General features: G+C 39.1%; 2 protein-coding genes and 1 long non-coding RNA gene across 3 annotated transcripts; 2 read left to right on the top strand and 1 right to left on the bottom strand.

The window, feature by feature from the left end:
- Window positions 1-735: 735 nt before the first annotated feature.
- LOC135251486 (uncharacterized) lies at window positions 736-15522 on the top strand. The gene is made up of 2 exons (XR_010329147.1): window positions 736-770; window positions 15321-15522. It is a non-coding gene; the product is annotated as an uncharacterized LOC135251486 (long non-coding RNA).
- LOC135251480 (alpha-2,8-sialyltransferase 8F-like) lies at window positions 5543-13378 on the top strand. Its single transcript, XM_064328986.1, has 7 exons — window positions 5543-5686; window positions 8735-8821; window positions 9352-9438; window positions 9538-9679; window positions 10333-10448; window positions 11336-11422; window positions 11779-13378. Exons 1-7 carry the CDS (start codon window positions 5589-5591, stop codon window positions 12239-12241), a joined length of 1080 nt encoding a protein of 359 aa, XP_064185056.1. The 5' UTR covers window positions 5543-5588; the 3' UTR covers window positions 12242-13378.
- mogat3a (monoacylglycerol O-acyltransferase 3a) lies at window positions 15449-22447 on the bottom strand. The gene is made up of 6 exons (XM_064328987.1): window positions 22044-22447; window positions 20956-21134; window positions 20472-20676; window positions 17229-17403; window positions 16824-17023; window positions 15449-16483 (listed from the first exon to the last, which is right to left on the bottom strand). The coding sequence occupies exons 1-6, from the start codon at window positions 22135-22137 to the stop codon at window positions 16329-16331; spliced, it is 1008 nt and encodes a 335-aa protein (XP_064185057.1). The 5' UTR covers window positions 22138-22447; the 3' UTR covers window positions 15449-16328.
- Window positions 22448-24414: the final 1967 nt, after the last annotated feature.

Below are 24414 nucleotides of genomic sequence, written 5' to 3'. Positions count from 1 at the left end.
TTAAGAAGAGACATTATGGTTGTCTTATCAGTCCAGTATTTGTTCTGTTTATTAGTCATTAATCAGATACAAAGGTAACTTAATCACTGAAGTTTAACAAAGACTACACAGACAAGCTGAAATCAGGTAACACTCGTTCAAAAATGTCAAAAATGCACTGTGACCTTGGCAAGGTAGAAAATCCAGTTTAGAGTTGGCCAATGTGTACAGAACATTTCATTCTTCATTATGCCTGCAGGTGTGTCTCAGAAAAATGATACACACATTACAATGTGTTTCAAATTTGGTAAATAACATGTAGTTCTTTTTTGGAAATTTAATTGAAAAAGTGTATGATGCACAAGTTTGCTTATTTGTTAGATTCATTTTTAGAATTCTTCAGAAGGTGCCATTTTATCCACATAAAACAATGAAGTATACTATATATATGTATATATGTGTGTGTGTGTGTGTGTGTGTGTGTTCTGCCATTAATAAAACCAGATTTTTTAAAAATTGTATGTATATGTATCATGTATTCAAGGCAATACAGATGGAAGAACATTGCTCAGAAGGATGGTCATAGTGTGTATGTGTATGTGAGCTGATGGTCTGGTTAACTTTTCTTGACTAGTTTGCACAGGAAATAATTTCCTTCCATCCCAATTTCACTTAGGGATGATTTGGAAGATTATTTCATACCTACCATCACCTATTTCCTTGAGGCACTGTTTATGTTAAAAGGTAAACTGGACGAACAGGAAAAACTGGCAGTGCAGGAATGTGCCAAAGTGTCTTTTCTTTAGATTCCTGCTTCAGAATGAGGTTCCCTAGCTAAACTAATAGTGTAATAAGTCCCAATAATGTAATCCATTTCAAATTGTTTATGCAATAAAAACCAATAATGTAATAAGCAGTAGTAGTAGTAGTAGTGTACTTTATTGATCCCTGGGGGGAATTTACAAATATATACAGATATCCAAATATACCAGAGGACACCTTCAGAGATGGAGTCCATGCCTCGATGGGTCAGAGCTTTTTTTTTTTTGGCAGCACGAGGGGGACCTACACAATATTAGGTAGGTGGTTTTAATGTTGTGGCTGATCGGTGTAGTTCATTTGTGTGAGCTAAGATTTCCACCTTTGCCAAACCACTGAGTGCTCTTCAGCGTCACTTTCATTCTTCATTCCAGTCATGAATTTTGGGGAGAAACGGTGTAAGATTTTAATGGAAGAGATGTGTGCGTGAGTTCAATGTTAGAAGCCCTCGGTAAATCCAGCACTGAGGACCCAAGGCGGGAACTCCTCGGTACACCAGTGTCAACAGTGTCAATCAGTGTCAACAGTATCAGCAGTGCATGATGTAACTTGGCTTGTGTATTTTCATCCTACCATCTGAAGAGAATGTGGTAATTCATGCTTTGTAGCACATCAAAGTGTCAAATGACAAAAAATTCCTTGAGGAAGAAGTCGTCATTTAAATGGATGTTTCGAACAGCAGATGAAAACTTTCACTCCATAAAGGATAGGTTTATACTTGGTTGTCAAGTTAATTTGACAAAATGTACAAGTTAGTTTATATTTGCGACTGAAAATAAATACTGATTGTGAAATACATACTGTCGACAGATATATAAATAGATAAAATACTTCATTATCCTCATGGAGAAATTTTTCTAACAGCACATAACATTGACATTTATAGACATTTATACCAAGAAACAAACAATCATTCACACTAGATAAGGGGGGGGGGGGGGGTGAATAGATAATATAGATAAAAATGATCAATTTTTGGCCTATTAAATAAATATTTTATCTTACAAACCTATGCAGACATATGTTTGCTACATTAATGAAGTGTATATTTGTGGATCACATACATTTTAGCCAAATAAGTACGATAGTACAATTTATAGTACAATGTAAAATAATAAAATATTGTACTTGTGAACACAATTTTCTAAACAATATTGTTCTTGTGAACACAATTTTCAAAACAAAGTAATCTCAATAATAATTATAATTATGCTTTTTTCATGATGAGCTTTTCATTCAATGCCCAAAGCACTGGATGCAGACAATTGTTCAAACATATAGTTCAGTCATTTTTACAATTTTAAGTGTAACAGCTGAATTGCACATTATTTCCGCAATAACTGATTGCCATTTCACTTTTATGTGACACATTAACTTTGAATGACCACATGTTAAGATGAAAAAACACAGGGCCAAGTTACCTGAAGTAATATAGGAAACACTGGGTAACATTGCTTGGAATAGAGCTTGTTTAATTTGTGTGCGCTAAGATAGCCAATATTGTTTGTTGTAACTTGGCCTCATTTTGATTAGCCAAGTTTTAATTAATGGCTGTGCTTTGTGTGCGTGAGTAACTTGGAATTTTTGTACATTGTTTCGGTTGAGATACCTGGATGGAATAGCATGACATGCCTAGTGCTGAATGGATTATTCTTATCAATCAACAAGTACAATTGCGGTGAATTACTGGAATGAGTCATGGAAACCAGTATTTCCTCCTTTGCCACACCTCTGAGTGTGCTGAGCTCTTACATTCGAGTCATGCATTTTGGGGAGAAACAGTGTAACATTTTAATTGAAGAGATTTGAGGGTGAGTTCCATTTTAGCAGCCCCTCCAGTACAGGTGAAACCCTCGGTGGATCCACCACTGAGAATTTAAGACAGGAGCTTCACACACCAATGTCACCAGTTTCAACAGTGCACAATTTTAGTTTTAGCTCCTTCCGTGGCTATACCTTTAGTTTGAAGGTAAACGTCAGTCTCGAATTAGAGGAAGTTTTTTTCAGACTCGCACAGCATGTGTAAGGGACGACCAAGTGAGAGGCAGGCTGCCGAGAGAGGTGGATCTTACACTCGAAAAGGCAATTGTTATCTGCCATGCCAATACGATCACATCCAGCCAACTCAAAGCACTAAACACTGAAGTGGAAAGAATGCAAAGAATCCTAACCGTCAAACCAAACACGTAGCGGATGTGGCTACGAGCTGTAGTACAAGAAATGCCCAGCCGACTGTCAGACGTATAGACCTAAATCAAGTAAAAAGAAAAATCACTTTGCAAAGATGTGCAATTCCCTCAGCCAGCAGAGCTACAGTAGGAAAATGCATGCTACTGTGCAGAGTGAGAGCTGCAGTGACATTGGCACAGTTAAAGTGGAGCATGAGAAATGCATCATGGCTATTGAGACCTCAGGGATGGAGGGTTACGAAATGGGGACTGAGAATCTGAGAATAATCAGGCGAAATGTAACATTTAAACCTGACATTGGCACAGCGTGCTACGTGATGTCAGAAAAAAAAACATTCAAATTACTAGGAAGGCTCAAATCGTCCAACTGCAAGCTAGTTGCATACTCAAACCACAAGATGGCATTACTGGGCAATAAATCACTCACATATGAATTCAGCAAAAACAGCTGAGATAGCAAAAGGCTAGTAAGCTAAGAAGTTAGGCATGGTAAAGTGACTGTATGAGGTCAGAACAGACATGGACATTTTGAAAAACTGAATACCTATTGTGGTGTGGGGATGGCTGGTTTAAGCAGCCACACCTGCCCTGGGTCAAGCTAATTAGACCTGGCCAATTGGATAATTGGTTAAGAATTAGATAACTGGCCAGGCTAATTGGACCCAGGAACAGGAGTGGCTGCACCTGTGCGTAGTGAGGTAATCACTGCGCACAGGTTAAATCTGCCATCCCCACCCACACAAGGGAGCTTCGGTCATGACTGTGTTACATCTGCTCACTTTGGCTGTAAGATCTTGCCAAACCCTCGTAAATAAAGCTGGACTGCTTGAACATCATCTCCCTGTGTCTCTGTGCTGGAGGGCCCCAAGGAAAGCCACTTCGGTGGCCTGTGGCAGGCGTGTTTGCCACACCTATTTTCTGGATTAGGCTACCTACTGGAATAGCAGCACGTACAAATTAACCACATAGTCAAACCAGTTGTGCACGTTTTGAGGAGGATTGATGTGGCTTTCAGTCGCGGAATAACTACATCAAATGGGACAGATGGGAGTAATCTCTAAGCAAACAGAGCCAACTGAGTGGGTCAGTAGCGTGGCATCTGCAGTCACTCCAAACAAGACCAGGTCAAAACCTAGTGTATGGCTGGACCGGCCGACCGATGATGTAACTTTATAACTCGGCCGACCAATGCTGTAACTTCATCACTCAGTCAGTCAGTCAGTCAGTCACTCACAGACATTTGTGATTGTAGGGCTGGCCCCGCTGTTTCGGTCCAGCCAAAAAGATGTGTATTTGCATGGACCCAGAAGACTTAAACCAAGCAATCAAACTAGTGGGAGTACTGCTCACTGCTCAAAGAGAAAGAACTTCTTTTATCATTCACCGGCGGAGAGTGGTTGTGCATGTAACCACTTGAATTACGTAACGCGTTATTTTAGTTATTCATACAAAAAGAGCATACTTTTCCAGAGTTATAGCCGTGCAGCTTGCATCAAGTAAGCTAATGTAGTGGATTCCAAATTACCGTTGAAGACTGTAAATGTTACTATCTTACATTATGTTTGTTCAGCACAGTTAGCAGTACAGTAGACTCCTCCAGAGAATAGATCTGTTAACTATTACTATTACCTATATTAATGTTATATACTTTATTATTCTCGTGTATGGTATCGTACCTAATTACTACAGTAATATATTATCCTAAATGCTTTATACTGTATGGTGACCAGACGTCCCCGTTTTTGGTGGCTTGTCCCCGCCCCGACTGAAGCTGTCCACGGAAATGTCCCCATTTTTGATAAAAGTACCCCCAAAAAATCATGAGTTATTTCATGTCAGAAAGACCCACACAGACAAATTGTTGGCCTACGCAGGCTTCAATGACGTGCCTCGACCAATTATCATAGAATTGTGGGAAATATTCGTTCAAAAAAATTACGTTCAAAAAATGTCTAAATTTTCTGGGGGAGGAAACCCAAACCACCCGTATTACTAATTACTATTACTAATATTGATTTGGTGGTTTTACTAATAGCAGCCTTGTATGAACTTAGTGCAAGCCATTTTTCAATACTCGGGATAATGAACCAAGGGATTTGTTTAACTTACAAACAAGACTGAATAATTTGCTCAACACAAAACAACACAGTATTGCAATAGGACAGTTTTGAGAAGCCCTGACAGTGACAATGTACCGCAGGACAGCTGTCTCCAGATTTGCGTCAATTCAACCCCTAGTTTTTAATCACACTATTCAATATTTAGTGTTTCATTATGTATTGCAAACTTCCCATTTTCTTAGATCCTACCAAACCCCACCCTGCTTGCCTGACATTGTAACTAATTGCACATACTGCATCAAAATCCTTTCCACAGTTGGCACTGACATGAACAGAATGTGGTTTCTAGAGAAGCCTCCTCTACATTTTAAATGAATTGCATACGTCTGTCTTAGAGAGTTCCATCTTAGGACTTTGACGTGGCATTTAAGGCTTTTATCCTGCCTTTGACATACCTAAGCTCCTCCTTCTCTGTATTAAGCCTCTCAAACTTGTTTTTCCACCTGCAGTTCAGCGCAGTTGACATTACTCTCATATAGAAATGAGGAACCAACACTGTTTTATGTTAATCTGCTGCTGCTGTTCTTTTTTGTTCTTGACATGGAGAACATATGACTTTAAACCCTGGGATTATGAATGGTAGGTTTCATGAACACATCTTCACCACAACAAAGTTCTCAGATTTGTATGAAATATTTTTTAAATGTTTTACATAAGTAACATTATTTACAATAAACTATATGCATAATGTATCATTGTAATTTCCTGTTACTAATTTAAAGAAGAGTCATAACTGAAAATAATGCTACAATATCCTACAGATAAGTTTAAGAAGTACTGTACTTTCGTGTGCTTGTGTCTGTGTGTTAAAATTATAATGTAATTTATGAGTACATTTCTGTAGTTATTTTCTACGACCCAATACTGTCAGTTTTAGTTAGTAAGACTGTGCATCTGCTTACTCTGTTAATTCATATGTGCATTTTTAGATTTCTGGTGTAGCCAAAATGTTATCTGTAATCTTGTCACCTTGTTAATGGAATTTAAACATTACAACTGTGTTTTGGTAACATTGAGGATAATTCAATCTTCTTTGAGAAGATTATATATACTGTATTAAGTCACACCGTGAAATAATAGTTTGAAGTTAGATAAATAGATAGTGAGCTCCATGTTTGGGACAAAGTTTTTTTTTAACTTGCTTTGGCTCTGTACTCCACCATTTTAGATTTTTTCACACATGGTTAAAGTGCAGATTTTCAGTTTATACTAAAGGGTATTTCTATACATTTTGGTTTCATCATTACAGCTATTTTTATACATAGTTTTCACCATTCCTGGCCACCAAAATCTTTGGGAGAAAGGCGTCACAGGTGTTTCTGGTTAGTCGGGTGTGTTCAGTTGCTTCTTTAAATATGAGTAACCAGTCTGACATCTTAACAGCGTCTTAGGAAGTAACTGGGAAATAAGAAACAAAGGGTCAGAGACATCGGCCAAACCTTAGGCTCACCAAATCAACTGTTTAGAACATCATTACAGGAACTGCTCTGCAAACAGCAAGCTAAGAGTTTGGCTACACTATGATAAGTGAAATTTACAAATATAGTTATTGGTTAAATATATGGTTTTGATTAAATAAGACAGAAGCATGAATTGTACAAAGGAATTATGTCAGGACAACATATAAAGAGTAGTGCATACTTACAGTCAACAACAAAAAAAGAAGTGGCTCTAGTTATTTTTTCCTCCCATTGTTTTCTACTAGAAGGGCAAGATGTAATAGCTCTGAGAGCATGCAGCCTAGGCGAAAGGTATAATCATAAAGCAACTCCACAATTTCTTGCACCCGAGGTTATCATAGAATTATTTTTCTGTGTTTTTCCCTTTTGGTGCTTGGTCCTTTAAGAAAGTAACACACATTTTACACCGCCTACACTGACACATGAAAATGAAGCTCATTAACATTAGAACTAGTTTAAATTCAATTGCAGATATCAAGAATTCCTCTTTTAACAAATTAAAATTGAATTGTTGATATCAAAATTTCTTATTTTAACAAGTAAAAATTGAATTGTTGACATCAAGGAGTCAAATTACAACTAGTTCACATTGAATTCTTGATATCAAATACAAGTTGATTAAAAGCTTTAACAGCTTGCCATATATTCAACTTGTTTTTGATATCAAGAATTCAGTTATAACTAGTTAGGGTTGTAACTAGGCAGCTGTTTCGTAGGTGACTTAGGTGCATTAACTGTCTTAACTACTGCTTGTATTTTTTCCACTGCGTTGTTGCTGTTCTCGTTGTGTTAGTGTTAATCAGTTTAACCTTCAGGGTCCAAGTTGAACTATGCGGTTGTTCCCTGCACTTGGACCGGTACTTCTCTCTAGGGTTTTCGTCATACTTGTTCCTGGTTATGGTTATACACTTTGTTGTACGTCGCTCTGGATAAGAGCATCTGCCAAATGCCTGTAATGTAATGTAATGAATGCATGTTATCAGAAAGAACATGATGTATACTAGCGTCTGCTGGAGGTAAGCCACATACTTTTGTTGACACTATGAAAACCTGACTGTTTCCTGTTCAGGACAACAGAGCATTTCTTTCAGTTATTAAATACGGTTTTAATGAACTTTGTTAGTTCTTGCCGGGTTTAACATCTGCCACAAGTTTTTGGGTGCTTAACTTCAGCCTGTTGTGGTGGACATTCCGCGGATGCCATCTGAGGAGTCAGAACTTTGCAGGTGGGACTGGTGAGGTGTTTTGTGTGCACAGGATCTAATCTTATCTGGCATTTTTACATTTTCATCCCTGGCATGGATTCGTATGGGACTATTTTGGGAGAAAGCTGTGGTTTGGTATTTTCTTTTGTTAATTTCCTTCATGGTTGTAACTTGTCTATGTCTGTAACATTGTGTTTGTTTTTTAAGGTAGTCAATCTTTTTCTTTATATCAGACGTTGCACACTTATTGTAACTTATTTTAATCTTGTTACAAGTTATACATTTTGATGAAGGTTGATCCAACAGGTTGCTCTGCCTATCAACACATATGGCAGTTTAATTAATTGATAATTGATAATAATTCTGTAATTAAATTGATTTAATTTATTTTACATGTTGGATAAGTGATGGGTTAGGGTTATGCACTTGTGTTTCATATTCAGAGTGCCATGCATCAAATGGGGGTGTCAGCTGTTAAAACCATTAGGTTCAGAAATCTTAGATTTTTTGTGTGAATAGCAATACATAGTGTCTCTGCATGACTGGTTATACTTACTTTTCTAGCAAGTTGAGCAGGTTTTGCAGTCCTTCTTAAAAGGAATAGGCTTGCCACTTCTGCATAGTGCTGCATTTGTTCACTCCTCCCTTATTGTTATAGTCAGGCATAGCTGAAGTCACACGCCACCCACATTCCTGTCTTCTTTGACATGTACTGAAAGAAGAAATGTGTGTGTGTGTGTGTGTGTGTGTACATTTATCCATGAAGATTTGCATGTGCACACACATACATGTCCCGTCTTCTAGGACATGTACTGACAGAAGAATGGTGTGTGTGTGTGCACATGCAAATCTATCCGTATCTATAAATACCGGGGTGATTATAGATAAGTTTATTGACAATGCACAAGAAAAATTGTGCTGTAGGCATTTCACTTCATTTTAATTCTTGTGCTGTTTTTCAGGGAAGATAATTTTGACTCTTCATTTATGAGAGTGCTGCAGTGCACAGAGCTGAGGAAGAAGTATACTTCACTGAAAGCTTTGAAACTGTAAGTATTTCAAGCATGTTTTTCATAGCGTACACATGGATCTTTCTGTTCTATTTCTGCGACATGCCCTTTAAACAGGCTCCCTTGCCATGACAAGGATGGAGTGTAGCACAGTGGGTAAGGAACTGGGCTTGTAACCAAAAGGTTGCAGGTTCGATTCCCGGGTAGGACACTGCCGTTGTACCCTTGAGCAAGGTACTTAACCGAAATTGCTTCAGTATATATCCAGCTGTATAAATGGATACAATGTAAAAATGCTATGTAAAAGTTGTGTAAGTCGCTCTCGATAAGAGCGTCTGCTAAATGCCTGTAATGTAATGTAATGACTCCCTTAACTTGCTTTAACTAAATTTTGCGCTTATGTTTTAGATCTTTCAAAATTAGTAAAATAAAAGATGGTTTATAACCACACAAACAGGTGGCATTCACATCAGTGCCATAGTGTGGTGCTGATATATTGTGGGAGTATTGTTATTTGCCAGGTCGGTATGGCTCTAAGGGTCTTGCTCTCATCGTTTTTTTTCTCACAGGCGCAACACCAAGGAGTTCACAGATGATATGAAGGAGCTCATGACCTGCCCCTGGAAAGCAAACATAACTCAAAAAGAGCGCTACAGGTACATCCATTCAGGTGTGCTGCCTGCTGCCACTGTTCGAGCTCACAGAAAAAAAACTGAAGGATATATTTACCTGACTGTACCCTCACCCCACTGCAGGGTTGAAATGCACTCCTGTTGCAATGCCACTGACGATTTGATCCTGACAAAGAAAAACACAGCCCTGGGTCATAATATTACTTACGATGGGGAGAGAAGAAAAAGGGTGGTGGACAACTCACTGTTGGAAATGTTCCCTGAGGTTAGAATATGTGCTGGAACAGTGATGTTGTTCACAAAACAAGTCAAGACATTTGTATGTACGTATGTATGTATGGATGTATGTGTATGTACGTATATGTATTGTGATGCTAGGGTGTATTGTGCAGTGAACAGATGGAGACACAATAGGATGATCAGCTTGTTGCCATTTATTTAACCCTGGGAATGAAACAAACAGAAGCATTTGAAAATAAGGAAAGGCCAACCTGGAAACCAAAACTTCCTAGGCAAGGCTGGAAAAAATACAAAGTCTCAAGGGGAAAAGACACCAAATGCAGCAAACAAAAAAACAAAATGTCCTTGCAAAAAAAAAAAGACCCGACCACACAATCCAAAACCCCATCCTCCTCTTAGGCCTGCCCACCAGACCTTTTATTAAGCCCCAATAATTAGGTAACTGACCACAGCTGTAGTGATACCACACGAGCTGTATGTAAGGCCAATGCTGCCTCCTGGTGGACAGCACTTCAACCCCCTTCCTGGCACCACGGCATGTATGTATGTATGCATTTTTAGTAAGTGAGTAGCTTGGCTTTTTTACTCTAAAAACTAATTTGTTGAGATATATATTTCTATATGTGGTTAATCTTCATTTTTATTTTATCAAGGAAATGTTTTATTCCCCTCTGTTAGAGTATCCCCTGGAGGACTGGAGGTCTACTTGGGCGCTGTGCAGTCGTTGGGAATGGTGGGATTTTGAAGAACAGCAGTTGTGGTTCCCAGATTAACAAGGCTGACTTTGTCATAAGGTACACTTTGATTATAAAACAACTAAGATGACATTTTTTTCATTTTATAAGTGAAAAAAAATGCAGCTCTAAAACCCCTCTGGTTTTCATGAATATTGTCTATGGGATATGTAGTCACATTTCAGATTTTATATTTGTTAAAATATAAAAGATACAGATTTTTATTTGTTAATTTGGAGCCCACAACTAATTATACTGCCCCACAGAAATCAATGATGATTGTAATACTGTGCCTCCTTCCCAATCCTCAAAAAACAAAAATAAAAAGGAATTATAAATAAAAAAGGAGATTCTATGTGTCAGAGAAATCTGAGGGGAAATTCCACCACTAAACAACAATACGGATTTGATGCCTGATTTGAAAAGAGTGTTATTATCAAGACAAGACAGCGTACATGCAAGGGAAATTTTGTTCTATGTAGGGCAGCTCGGTATGGCAATTTCAGCTAAGGAAACGTCCATACATGACCACCCATGCCTACTGTAAACTTTGGGTTATTTAGCTATAAGCTTTGATGTGATGGCTACTCAAGCATCAGAAGCTTATTTTTTTTAAAATAACAATACAGAGACTTGACAAACTGTTTATCGAAAGCATTTTAGTCCATACTTGTGCTAAAAAGACCCACACCTTGTAGCCAGTGTAACTGCAAGCGAAGTGACAAAAAACCCAGATGTTACATTGAAAACATGTCATTTTTAACTGGCAGTTGAACTGGCAATACTGCAAATTGATTTCTCAGAGCCACACAGGCTACTTCTGTCTTTATTCCACTAAAATGACAATTCAAACAGGTTGTTTCGCTGAGAACTACAATTTATGAGAAATACCATTGGTTGCCCAGAAACAAAAGTCCACAAATAAATGAACTCGTTTTGCTTTTCAGGTTGAATCTAGCTCCCATAAATGTGAGCACAGATGTAGGCAAGAAGACAAATTTGATAACAGCCAACCCAACCCAGATACTAAGAGGGTAAGCATTTTTCTGGTCTACAGTATTTGGATTTTTGGACAGATTTTACACTGCGGCAGTAAAATTCTAATGGAAATGTACAAAACTCAGTAAAGAAAAATGTAAAGAATAAAAGAATGTAAAGAATAAAAGAACGTGAAAGCAGACTCTTGATGGTGGAAGTATGTCTTGCTGACAATGGCTTTCAGTTAAGTTACACGGCATGTTCGGGTTTGTTTACAATAAATTTTCATTTTATTTAAATCTTGTCTTTAAGTGTGGTGCTATTTGTCCTCTGATTTATCAGACGCCATTGTGTGAAGCCTATGCTGTTATTATCATATCATCTGAGCCCTTCATTCCTCACCTCCCTGCAGCTACCGCAACCTGAAGAAGCACCCCGAGCCCCTGGCAGACAAAATGTCTAATTATGGAAATCCCCCCCTCATCATGCCCGCCTTCTCATTTGCATTCTGCACCAGGGTTTCCCTCCAAGTTCGGCAAGCCCTCCGCACAGTCCACCCTCAGCAGGAGGTAGCTTATTTCAACCCTAACTATCTGCGGGACCTGCACCGTTACTGGCGGCGGAGGGGCCATTGGGCACCCCGTCTCTCCTCAGGGTTAATGCTGGCGAGTATAGCCCTGGAACTGTGTGAGGAGGTACACCTTTACGGGTTCTGGCCCTTTAACTTTGACCTTTCCCAGAAGGCATTGCCCCACCACTACTATGACAATGTTGGACCCCATGGGAGGTTACATTCTATGCCCCGGGAGTTCACCCAGCTGCTGAACATGCACAGTAATGGGGCAATAAACCTCCATATTGGGAAATGCCAGTGAATCTGCTGTTGACAGGAATGTGATACAGTGGTTAGATCAACAGATCAATTTCATATTTTGAAATGGAAGTCCATATAAAGAAACGTGCACTTTATCATAAGATAAATTCAGTCATGAAAGAATTGTTTTCAGGGTGTTTTTTGCTTAGTTTTCCTCTTATTTATAATTCCTTTTCATCAGTCTTCCCAATGCTATACATTCTCTTCTTCAAAATGTGTACTTGCACACCAGCATTTGTTCATTAACATTACTTGCTAATTGAATTATCTGCTTCATGTTTACATTTCCTTATTTTACATTAAAAAGCAGTATGTGTGCAATTGAATATGGAATGAGATGACATATGGAATGACGGCTTAAAAATGTAGTTTGGCAGATGGGGGCAGTGTATAAAAAGGACTGTAATTCACCTGAAATGGATGGAGATAAGCTTAACTTTGTGTTGCACTTTATCATCATATTCATTGTATCATTTGAAATGTGCTGGAATACGGAGCCAAAACAACAAAATAGTGTCGCCATCCAAATACTTATGGACAGCACTGGACCAGAGCTTGCAGTATAAATTGTATTTTGGAGCCTATTAACCACTAGCTACTCCCATTCATGTCAAGTTCTTTAGGAACAGGGCTAAGATAGACACTTTACAAATATGACATTACAAAACCATTAAAATAATGGAATCTTCATAAAATATGTTGCATAGTGGGAGCAGCATCTGGACCAGCCCACAAAGTACAAATGTCATTATATTAAAAGTCCAGCATAGACAAGAATGTATAGATAGCAATATCTTATTTAAGGGTATTTTTATACAGCATTTACAGAAATTACAGCACATACATCCCATCCCATCCCATTTTCCCATCCCCTATAATGAAGAATAGACACGGAAAGCAGTCTTATACTAGTGTTAAAATATGGTACCATTTGCTAAATCAGCTAACATTTGTTCAGAAATGTTACAACAGTGTCAGAAATGTCATTGTGACCTTGCCATGGTAGAAAGGCAGGTTTGTAACAGGTCATTGTGTACACAAGTCAGAACATTTCACTCTTTGTTTTTCCTGTAGGTGTGTCTTAACAAAGGGATAAATTATAACTTTTTTCAATAAAAGTTTGTAATTCTTCTACTTACTACAACATCTTTTGGAATTTTAATCCGAAAACTATAGCAATAAGTTCGCTTATTTGCTTGATTCATTTTTATTCCATAGCTCCTCTGGAGGGTAAAATCCAGTTGTAAAAAGAGTACAAATTTGTAAGCACGGAAGTATGGGACACAGGCCCAAACCTGGGTTAAAATACATGAATATTCAAATGTGCATTTGAAAATGCAAATTTTATGTATTATTCCTTCAAATTGCACTTGCTGAAACAAATGCTTTTTGCAATATCTACATTATTTTTCTGAGAAACATAAAAAGTGCTTAAATTGCTCCAGGTATTTTCATATTTAGAATATATTCAGAAGTGCAATATTGTTTTCTTGTAGAAATTGAATATTATTTTTATGTGGGAAGTTGTATATACCTGTTGTAAGTAAAATACACTACATTTCCAAAAGTATGTGGACACCTGAACATCACACCCATATGTACTTACTGAACATCTCATTCCAAAACCATGCCCATTACAGTAATAGTTGGACCCCCCTTTGCTGCTGTAACAGCTTCTGCTCTTCTGAGAAGGCTTTCCAGTAGATTTTTAACATGGCTGTGGGGATTCGCTTCAAGTCAGCCACAGGAGCATTAGTGAGGTTGGGCACTGATGTTGGGTGTAAGCCCTGGCTTGCATTCAGCATTCCAATTCATCTCAAAGGGACGCAAACACAGCAAACCATTCTTGGACCTTGCTTTGTGCATGGGGGCATTGTCATGTTGAAACAGTAAAGGGCCTTCCCCAAACATACAGGTGTTCAATGAAAAATAATCAGCAGTGGATGTTCCCATTTAGGACATTTTTTAAAAATATATGAAATGTCTTTTTTCAGTATTTGAATAAGTAGTGAGCGAGTTAACATGCATTTGTAATTTATAAATGCTTAACTGTTGTTATATAAGCAAAGTCATATTTACATTCTGCTGTTATGGTGTATGTGCAAGGCTCTCCATCAAAGCAGGCTGGCACTTTAATCAATTAGTTATGGGCGGTAATAATTTTTTTATTCTTGTTTTAATTCATTGGTTTTTAGGACACTGCAGGTCAAATGCAACAACCTTAGCAGGGAGTTTAGATCTCATCTATAATATTAGCAGCCAATATGTTCTAATTGAATTAACTGGTCCAGTGGTGAAATATTGAGGTTTACACCCTTGCTAAGGCCACTGCATCTGGCCCTATGTGTAGCTCACACTGACATACCTTTACGTAGGTAATAACAAAACGCAATACACCAAAACAATTATTGTGTTCACAATACACTGCAATGTGTGCATTTGTCCATTTGTATATTAAAAAATAGGGACCACCAGTCTTCCATAGGAAAGAAGTTTGATCATTCTTCTTTCAGAGGATTTAAACACGCAGATGAAACATGTTATGGTGACAGTCTGAGGTAAATCTCATGTGCCTTAGTCTGGGCTTTTGCTTCCCACTGTGAGAGTGCAGTGTACCATCCCAACAATAACTAATAAGGGACAACACCCATAATAATATTCCCATAAGTCACCCTGGCAGCTGCTTGGGAACATGCATCAGAAATCTGCAATCACAGTATATGAGGGAAGAGAGTAGAGTGCATTAAATTGTTACAAGGTGTCAATATATCCCCATGAAACAATGACGCATACATGTTGTGCTGTTAATAAAATCAGATAGCAAAACCTCCCCATGTTAAAACTTTGTTGAAGAGGCATCACAGATGGAAGAACATGGTTCAGAGGGATGATCATAATAGTAGGCCTATGTGAGCTGATGTTCTGGTTAATCTTTCTCTGACTAGTTTGTACAGGCAACATATTCCTGCCATCCCACTTTCAGATTAAGATTATTCAGACCTACTCTCACTGAATTCCACTTTGAGACACTGTTTATGCTAAAAGGTAAACTGGATGAACAGGAGAAACTGGCAGTGCAGGAATGTTTTCTTTAGATTCCTGATAGGAATGTAGTTCCCTAGCTAAATTAAACAATTCCTATAGAGGTAAGAGTGCAGATACTAGTTTCACACATTCCCAAAATATGAAGCAAAAACAAAAGCAAAACTTTAAAAGTAAATAGCTAGACAATTTTAATCTGCATGCACCATTTACAATAACAAATGAAATTAGGGGGGAAAATTTTTTTTATTCACACAGGTCTAATTTCACATGACTGCCTGGGTGAAAGGCAGACAATAAGCAGGTATGTAGAAAAAGAAGGAAAAAGAGAAATGAAAGTCTAGGTAAAAGGCATGTTTCACAGTCAATGCGCACAAGCCTTTTTTTTAAGTATCTGCAGAATCTTTTGGTTTCTGAAACATTAACTGCACTTTAATGTCATCAGTGTCTTTGGAGTTTGACTCTTTAGAGTTTTTACCTTTTGAAGAAGAAAAAAAAGCAGATTAGGTTGAGTGCTAATAAGACTGAGGTGGTCACTAGAACAGAGTCATCAAAAAGATTGATGCTGTCCTGTCTCAACCAATTTATCAGTAGAGCAAAGTACAATTTTCCTTAAAGAGATTTTTTTTGTTTAATTATGTTGAAACACCGAAACAGATTTTAAGAATAAAATCATTTTAAAATAAAAACTTTCCCCAGAAGAAAGGTGACAGAAATGAAAAATTGTCCCTGGATTCAGGGAAGGTTTGGCCTTAGCTACCATTTTTTTATTCCAACTTATTATATTATAACACATACAGAATACATTATATTATGTGTTGATAATGCATTGTGGTACATTATAGCCTTCCTTCTTATACAGTGGTTTATACATTCAGAAGTTGTAATTGCTATGCACAGCATACATGAAATGCAGTAATGTCAGGAATGCCTTCTGCTGAATCCAAGGGGAAAAGAGGGACCAGCTAGCAGCTAGCAATGCTTATCAAGGGAAAGTAGAAGGGGTGATGAGAGCAAGTTACAGGACTGGTCATGAGGGCACAGCACTAGATGAATGTAAGGTGCTTGTCCTCTGGGATGCCATAGTTTCCTTTGTGCTCTTCAAAAAGCTGACCGAGTCCTTCCATGTAGAGCTTGTGCAGGGCATCAATGTCTTCTCGACTAGGGGAAGGGGTCTGGACCACTGGGATGGGCCGGCCCACTTTTGGGTGGGACGTGGAGAACGCCACGCATGGAGGAGAGAAAGAGAGGGGCACAGAATGGAGAAGAGTTGAAAATAAAAAGGAAAACCGAGGGTGTAATGGGAGAGAGTTTAAGCACAGATAAAAGCCACATACAGCTTTTCATATCAAATAAAAAATGGCTTGACAATCCCTGATGCATCATTTAGATGTTTTCTTAACTATTTTTGAATGCATTTTGTCACTTTGTCACTGTATGTACTTTTTAGAGGCAAACATTATGATGAACATACCTGTATATCACAGTCATCTTTGTGAAGTCGTATTAATCAAAGAAATGACTCCAGATATATTTCTTACCAACGGTATGGATGGGTTTTCTGTAGGGCAGAAGGCCAAAGCTGTACTGGAACACACCCCGGGCATGAAAAAGAGGTAAGGCCACACCCATAACCTTCTGCAGGCTTTCCTGGACGCGACGCAGGGGCGAGCCTGCTGGGTTCTCCATTTGGTCAAACAGCTCGTTCTCCCCAAACGAGAAGACAGGCACCAACTGGGCCCTGGGGAGAAAAGAGGAAGGCGACAGAAATATAAGAGTAAGAATGAGGAAATAAACGGAGCCCGCACACACACTAACACAACGATAGAACCCAAAACCACTGTTCATTCAGACAATGGCATCAAAACAGGCAGTAACACATACACACGCTCAACTCACTCACTCACTCACTCTCACTCACTCACACTCAGACGGCAGTCCCATACCCGTGTTTGAGGGCCAATTTGATGAAGCCTTTCCGCTTGAGCACCTGAAGAGTCAGAGCTCCCGGCCGGGCTTCCAGGGACTCAGGAGCGCCACCTACAGCCACCACGGCCACATGACCCCCACCAGGATGACTCGCAATGTAGCTGGCACTGCTTTTCTCACTCGACACCAGACCTGGGAGAGAAATGAGGAGGGGGGCACTGGAAATGTGCACACATAAAATAATGCATTTTATTCATGGTGTGTCTAGAGGTCTGAACTGGACCTGAGATATGCACATGCAAAGTCAACTTGGGTCCCAAAGTCCCAAATGCAGTGCAACTACAAGTAGGCTCAGTAAAATGCTTTTTTAATTCACGCAGAATGCTTAATCAATGATACACTTTTCTAATTACGAATTAAAATGTAGCCTACATTGAAACGTTATTGTTCAATTTCAACTTGTTTCCATCAGCTACTAATGGGTTTGGAATTATTTAATAATGAACTTAATTACATTTTTCCTCATGTCTGTTTAACGAATGACTGCACAAGTGTTCTTTCAATTAATGATCAATGAATTACAGTAATTTCTACATTCACCCAACTCTGTTCAGTAATAGCAGTAACTTTTCAAATGACTAAACAAAAGGCAAAAAGAAATAAGATATTTATTCCAAATAAAAGCAAATGTTCTTCAATATCAATTCAAGTTCATGTATCAGTCACCTAAAAACTGCCCACTGTGACTACCAAGAAATCACATAATCATTATTTTAGTCGTAGTTTCAGAGCCAGCTGGTGAGCTAAAGAGCTATTAGGGTTTTTTTATCTGCTATTATGTCTGATAGATTTGCTGTTGGGAAGAGGAATGTGTCATATTCAAATCTGGTTATTTTGAAAAACACCATTTTTGCCAGTTTGTTAGCTAAACAATCTAAAACTACAGCAGCATTCCCCAATACTTTTCAACTGTGTCACACTTAGGAAAAATTATGACATCTTGCAACCTACCTATTTCTCAAAAGCCAAAAACAAATACATTTTTAAAAAATGATATGGGATATGCATTTCGTTTTCCAAAACTATGCACTTAATGATGTCAGCAGGCATCAATCATTTGCTGATTGTACAGTTTGTACAGTACAGGCAAACCTTTGAGATCTTCTTTTCTCGTGAACCTATAACATTGTACTACAATGGCTCTGCATGTTGGTAACATCATTGGACTTAGGCTAGATTATGCTTTTATTATTCATTGCTTTTACTACTATTCACAAGGCAAAGTTTTTACTGAAGGGACTTGTGCAATGCTTTGCTTGAGCACATGCAACTGTAGTGGCCTACCTGGGCTTCGAGACTACAACCCAGAGGTTATGTCTACTATTCGACATGGCTGACCCCCACATCAAACTGTCACAGCAGGGAGAAATATACAGTGGACACATATCCCCATATCCATTGCCTTCTATGAAGGTCCTGCACATAAGTGGTAGAAATAAGTCAGCTTTGTGCCTTACAGGCTGGAGTTCCTTGTAGCTCTGAACTGTGCCTTCTTTGAATAACATTACTCAAAAACAGCCCCATGGTTTAATGTACTGCGTAACTGAATCCTTGTACTTGCGCAAGTGCAAGTTGCCCCAATACGTGCCCTTTTGCACCAATTAGGAAAAAATAAGGCAAATGGAAAAGAGTGGCTGGGAGCATCAAAATGGGTCAAATGGCTGGATGAAGTTTAAAAAATGCGGCATGGGCAAGTTACGGGGCATTCGTGTCTGTATATCTCCATTGAAACATACAAAATATTGAAGCCAATAACCAAACACACCCAGAATCTTTCCCTCACAGCCAATGCACAGCTGATGCATACGAGGAGGGAATGCAGTTTTCTGAATTACATGGAAACGTGAGTTTGTCTCCCTTTGTCAAAGTGAGTCTAGTCTGTCTTTTCCCTTCCCCCACAACCACTCAGCTGCCCCAAAAACCACGACCATGTGGTTCACTTGGACAGCAGTCAATACACTATCAGAAATGTCTACACGAGAGACCTTTCAACCTTTCACAATCTCTTGTTGTGCAATAGAACCAAATGACACCGCCCCATCGCTAGCCAGACAGTGCACATACACCCCTCCCACCACCCCTCCTCTCTCCCTCCCATATCTTCTTTCCCTGTTCCTTCGTGCCTTCTTTCACTTTGCCAAGCAAAGTAGGTAGTGCCCACATAGTCTGGTTCTAGCCTGACACATTATAGAAATCCTGGTATTGGAATATGGTGCAATGCTCTGTAGTGCAGACACTGACAGCATGAACTCTATACATGCAATGACCCAAATGACTTAGGATAAGCAGCTGCTCTACTGTGCAAACAAACTGTGGTGAAGTCCAACTTTTTTTCCATCAAGTTTGCAGCTGCATTTGCAAATCAACAAGTTATTTTCTTATTTTCTTTTGCAGACGGAAGAAATAGTGGAGGAAATTCTGGAGGAATAGGAACTGGCCCTGTAAAGGACCATTCTTAAATCCCACACCAATTACCTTTATTCCTGTGTGCTCTATGCAACATAATTCAAAACACGCTCCAGCTGCAAGGCTGTAATGGCTCCCCTCTTGTTACAAGGAGAACTGAAGAGCAGTGAGTTTGGTTTTAGACTTATAAATGGGGTTGTCAGTTAATTGAATGAACAATTCATATTCAAGTGGGATGGCAGAAGTGGACTTGTTAAAAATAACATAAAATTATAAATACAAAAAGTGTACAGTCATGACACCCCACTGGCTTTACAGGACCTGGTATAAGTACATTCATGGATTTGAGGTTTAAAACGAATGTAAAGTAAAAAATAAATAAATGAAAAAACAAGTGTAGATAAAACTAAACTACAAATATTAATATCCACTCTTATAATATTCTGAACATGCTCTCCTCTGAAGCATGGTCTGCCATAGTTCTTTTCACTCCTCTAACCACCAGTTTCTCCACAGCCATTGCATCAGAGGAGCACACTTCGGACACAGCTGGTGCAGGCAGATTCCAGCTGGCCGATCCATTAGAGGAGGTCACTGGTCTAACATGAAGCACGAAAAAAAAAAAACCCAGTAGCTGAAAACTACGCTCCCTGGGCAACACTACAGAAAACCCTGTGCAACTCTGCAGGACAAGGTTAGGATTTGATACCAGATCGAGGGGCACTCATACGACTTGATGAATAACTTTCCAGGAAAGGGGGGTGGGGGGTGGGTGGGCACAAACCTAAACCAACCTCCACACATGATGTAGTCCCTAAAGAATGGCACTCGGAACCAGAATGGCAGCATCAGCAGGTAGGGGGTAAGGCCTGGGAACAAGGTTGCAAACCCAGATGCCTCCGTGCAAAAGTTGCCAAATGCTCCTGCAACCAGAACGCCATGGGGGTGGAACCCAAACAGGTAGTTGTGCTTCGGATCAAGATCTACCGTCTTTATCAGCTGCAGAATGAAAAGAACAAGGAGATTCCAGTATAATATTCACTTTTTTATTTTTCAAATTAAATTTCATGAAAATATCATCAATATCCAAAATCTATGATAACACACAGGAGAGGAAAATGAAGTTGTATATGAATAAGACTGAATAAATAGAAAAATAAATCACAAAAAAATGAAAAATAAAACCATAACTTCTGCGTTAACTTTTGCGATCACTCAAGTAAAGGGCGACGTGCATTGTGCGTCATTCGAATACAAGGAGTAGAACCGGGCACTCACAGAAATGGGGAAATAGTCATGGAAGTATTGCCAAATTGCCCATCTGCGGACCCACTGTGAACGCCGGCCTCCAGTGGTCGGTGTGTCTCTGTCCAGGTAGAGCCAGCCTGCATACAAGGCGGCCAGAAGCCACCACCGGCTCAGACAGAGCAGTATGAACCCTGCCAAGCAGCACTGAGCTGTGGTCGGGTGGAGGAAAACAGAAAGACGAGAATTATTATTTTCACCATTTTTTTGTGCCATCATACAGCATGTGTTTTGCCAAAACAATGCCTACTATTTTTTATGCAAATAATAAAACTGAATTTAATGCAAACACATAATGGGGAAGGAGAAAAGGGGAAGGAATAACACTGGTACATTTTTTCTGGTAACACTTTAATTACAACAGATTCAACCAGCGGTTTTACCAAACACTAGCAATTGAGTTTTCGGTTTCAAAGCATTAACGTCAGATACCCCATTACAAATAAATAATTACAGGTTCAGTCATTTATTTGAGATTTGACCAACTTAATTTCAGTTTACTTTCACAAATCACACATACGGGCTTTAGTGCAAGTGTGAACAACAAAGTGACAGAACAATGGAGGACTTACAGTAATCTCCAACGACAGCGCCAGAAAAGTGCATGGAAGTAATTTTCAAAAGGTAACTTATTTAGAACATCACAAAATGGTAGCACTACATAGAGCAAAGTAATAATCTTTGTTGCTGTGAAGCTAGTATACGCGCTAATTTTAAAACATGCAGCCTACAGTAGGCTACCGCTAGCTGTATAGCTTACGGAGTATCTAGTTTAAGCTACCAGCGAAAGTTTTGTTTGTTTTTTTGTATAAATTGAGAGAGTTCCGTGCATAGCAATTACTGTAGTCCTGTGAGACAGCGTTTATTGTAATGTTTTAACTATTATGTGTTGTCAACGCAAATTATAAAAACGCAGGACCCGTAACAAATACAGCACTGGTTGCAGCAAACACGTGTAGCGTGGAACGTCTGGTATGGTAGACTGGATGGACAGTACAGGTGGCGGTGGCTATGTGTCTACTCAACCGTGATGTTTACTTGCTAGGTAGCGATCTACTTACCCAGAGCGAGAAAAGAGAATACCCATTGCACTACCGACGCTGTTTGCAGGCGCCTTCGCAACGGGATATTTAGCGGAGCGAACTCAATCTTCATCTCCTACTGGGACAACACTTTCACATTTGTAAATCTTTCACACTAAGAAGGCTAGGTTGCTAGCTTGTCTGTGTATGTATTTCAATCCAAGTCGCTTGTCGGAATTCAGCGTGCCGTCCTGTGGACTAACTTCCTAAATTGGATCCGATTTCATTTCAGGGCAATAGCCTATAAAGATCTTAATTTAACTAAGCCTTTTACAAATTGTGTACTACAAATCCGAATACGAACTTATTGGGCTCCTTGTGTTAAATAGCCTCTTTCCAACTTTATGTTTGATTGTCCTTAAACTTGGACACACCCAAAACGATTGCGTCAAGACCCACCCACAAATTTATCATTGATTTGTCCAATCGCATGCAAGCCGTTGTTATATTTGTTGGCGAACGTTCAAAACCGCTGTGCAGCTAAACTGATCATTACTGTAAGGACAGGGGCTGCTTGAAATTATGTTTGTCAGTTCGACAATGAGTCGCTAAATTGTTGGCAATATAACGGACTTTGTTTTACAGAACCCTGTCGGCGAACACGCATTATTTCACTGCATAGAATTGTATTATGATGTTAAAATCCATAACCTGTATAAAAACAAAACACTGGCTCACCAATAATAAAAAATGAGATTTGGTGTAGGCTGGATGAAAACATTCCAGGTGTATAATGGCCTACATTAGACTAGCTTCTCAAGAGTCCCTACTGTCGAATGATGAGGAATTGCCTGACCGAATTCAATAGCTATGGCAGACTTAGTCTTTACAGCCTATAATTTATTAAATTTTTGATATTCTCTGAAAACTTATCCATATTGATTGTATTCATGATTTTAATTTGAATGGAAATAGATCAGACTGGAAACTATAAAACTGTAGGCCTAGCCTATGCAAGAGCATGCAGTTGCAGATTTATTTATGTATTTATTCTTTTTTCTAAACGTTTTAAGTAATGTGCAATTGCTGCAATGTCTTCGTTTAGTAGGATACACGGGGGGTTCACAAACACAGTCACTCGAGGCCACGGAGCTAGAGGTTTTACAGAATGTTTGCGCATATCGGCTGCCACTGAAAGACCAACGCCACACGGTCAGTCAGAAGAATCTATTGCACCACGAGCTGTTGAGAAACTCCTCCCATAGTAGCCTACACTCGTTGGAATTATTTCGAGTTGTGCTCTCGTCCATCTGAAAACTTACTTTAATAAGGAAACATGAAAGGAAGAATGAAAGTCAGACAAGAAGACTTTGTTTTCATATGAATTCTGTGTCATTTTTACGAGCATCATGGTCAGCTCACATTTGATCAGCGTGATGCCCGTGCATTAGTATGTAAGGAAAAAATAAGAGCAACTCTTCCTCAGGTGACTGAGAATGTCAATGCAATGCAGGCTGTGTCAGCAAGAACAGTCTGTCGACAGCTAAATAGCGAGGAATGTTGTAATAGGGTTGTAGTGCATAAACCCCTTATTGCAAAGACAAATGAACATTCGAGAGTTTAGTGGTGCAAAAACCATTGGCACTGATCAACAAAGATGTGGAAAAAATTGATATGGTCAGATGAGTCATCCTTCACCATATTCTCGACAAGTGGGCGAGTGCATGTGTGGCGTATACAAAGAGAATGGTACAGGCCTGAATGCTTGACCCCTAAAGTGAGGGGGTCCGGTGGCTCTGTTGTGCTGTGGGGGGCATTTTCCTGGCATGGTTTGGGCCAACTTGGGTCCTTAAAGGGAAGGGTCACTGCAAATCAATACAAAGTCATTCTGAGTGATGACCTTTATCCTATGATGAAACATTTATATTCTGATGGGAGTGGTCTCTTCCAGGATGACAATGGCCCCATCCACGGGGCACGAGGGGTCACTCACTGAATGTCTTTATTTCAAATTACTGATGCTGAGTCACAGAATGTCATTACCACTTGTGGTCAAGAAGATATATAGGAGAGAACCAGCAGAATTGTAACAGTTTTCTCTTTTTACTGAATTAGAAGTAATGTGATCAAAAGCTGTGAAATTACTCTCAAAAAGCTTACACTTGTGTACTACAATAAATGGCATTACGTTTGAGGTGATCACAAGCGTTTTGTGTGCAATTTGAACAAATGTTAACAAAGTCCGATGTTACAACTGCAAAGTATGTGCGAGACAATTGTAACAGGTAAAAAGAAATAACTGCATAACTAGTTAATATAAACAATATTTACAGACAAAACACTGTTGGTTCTGAATAGCATACTGTGCATGGATGTTTAAACCAGCAAACAATTAGGAAGTTCATGTTTT

This window comes from Anguilla rostrata, chromosome 3, assembly GCF_018555375.3.
Source record: "Anguilla rostrata isolate EN2019 chromosome 3, ASM1855537v3, whole genome shotgun sequence".
Taxonomy (NCBI): Eukaryota; Metazoa; Chordata; class Actinopteri; order Anguilliformes; family Anguillidae; genus Anguilla; species Anguilla rostrata.
The sequence above is the reverse complement of the archived record's forward strand: the minus strand, read 5'-3'. Positions and strand labels throughout refer to the sequence as shown.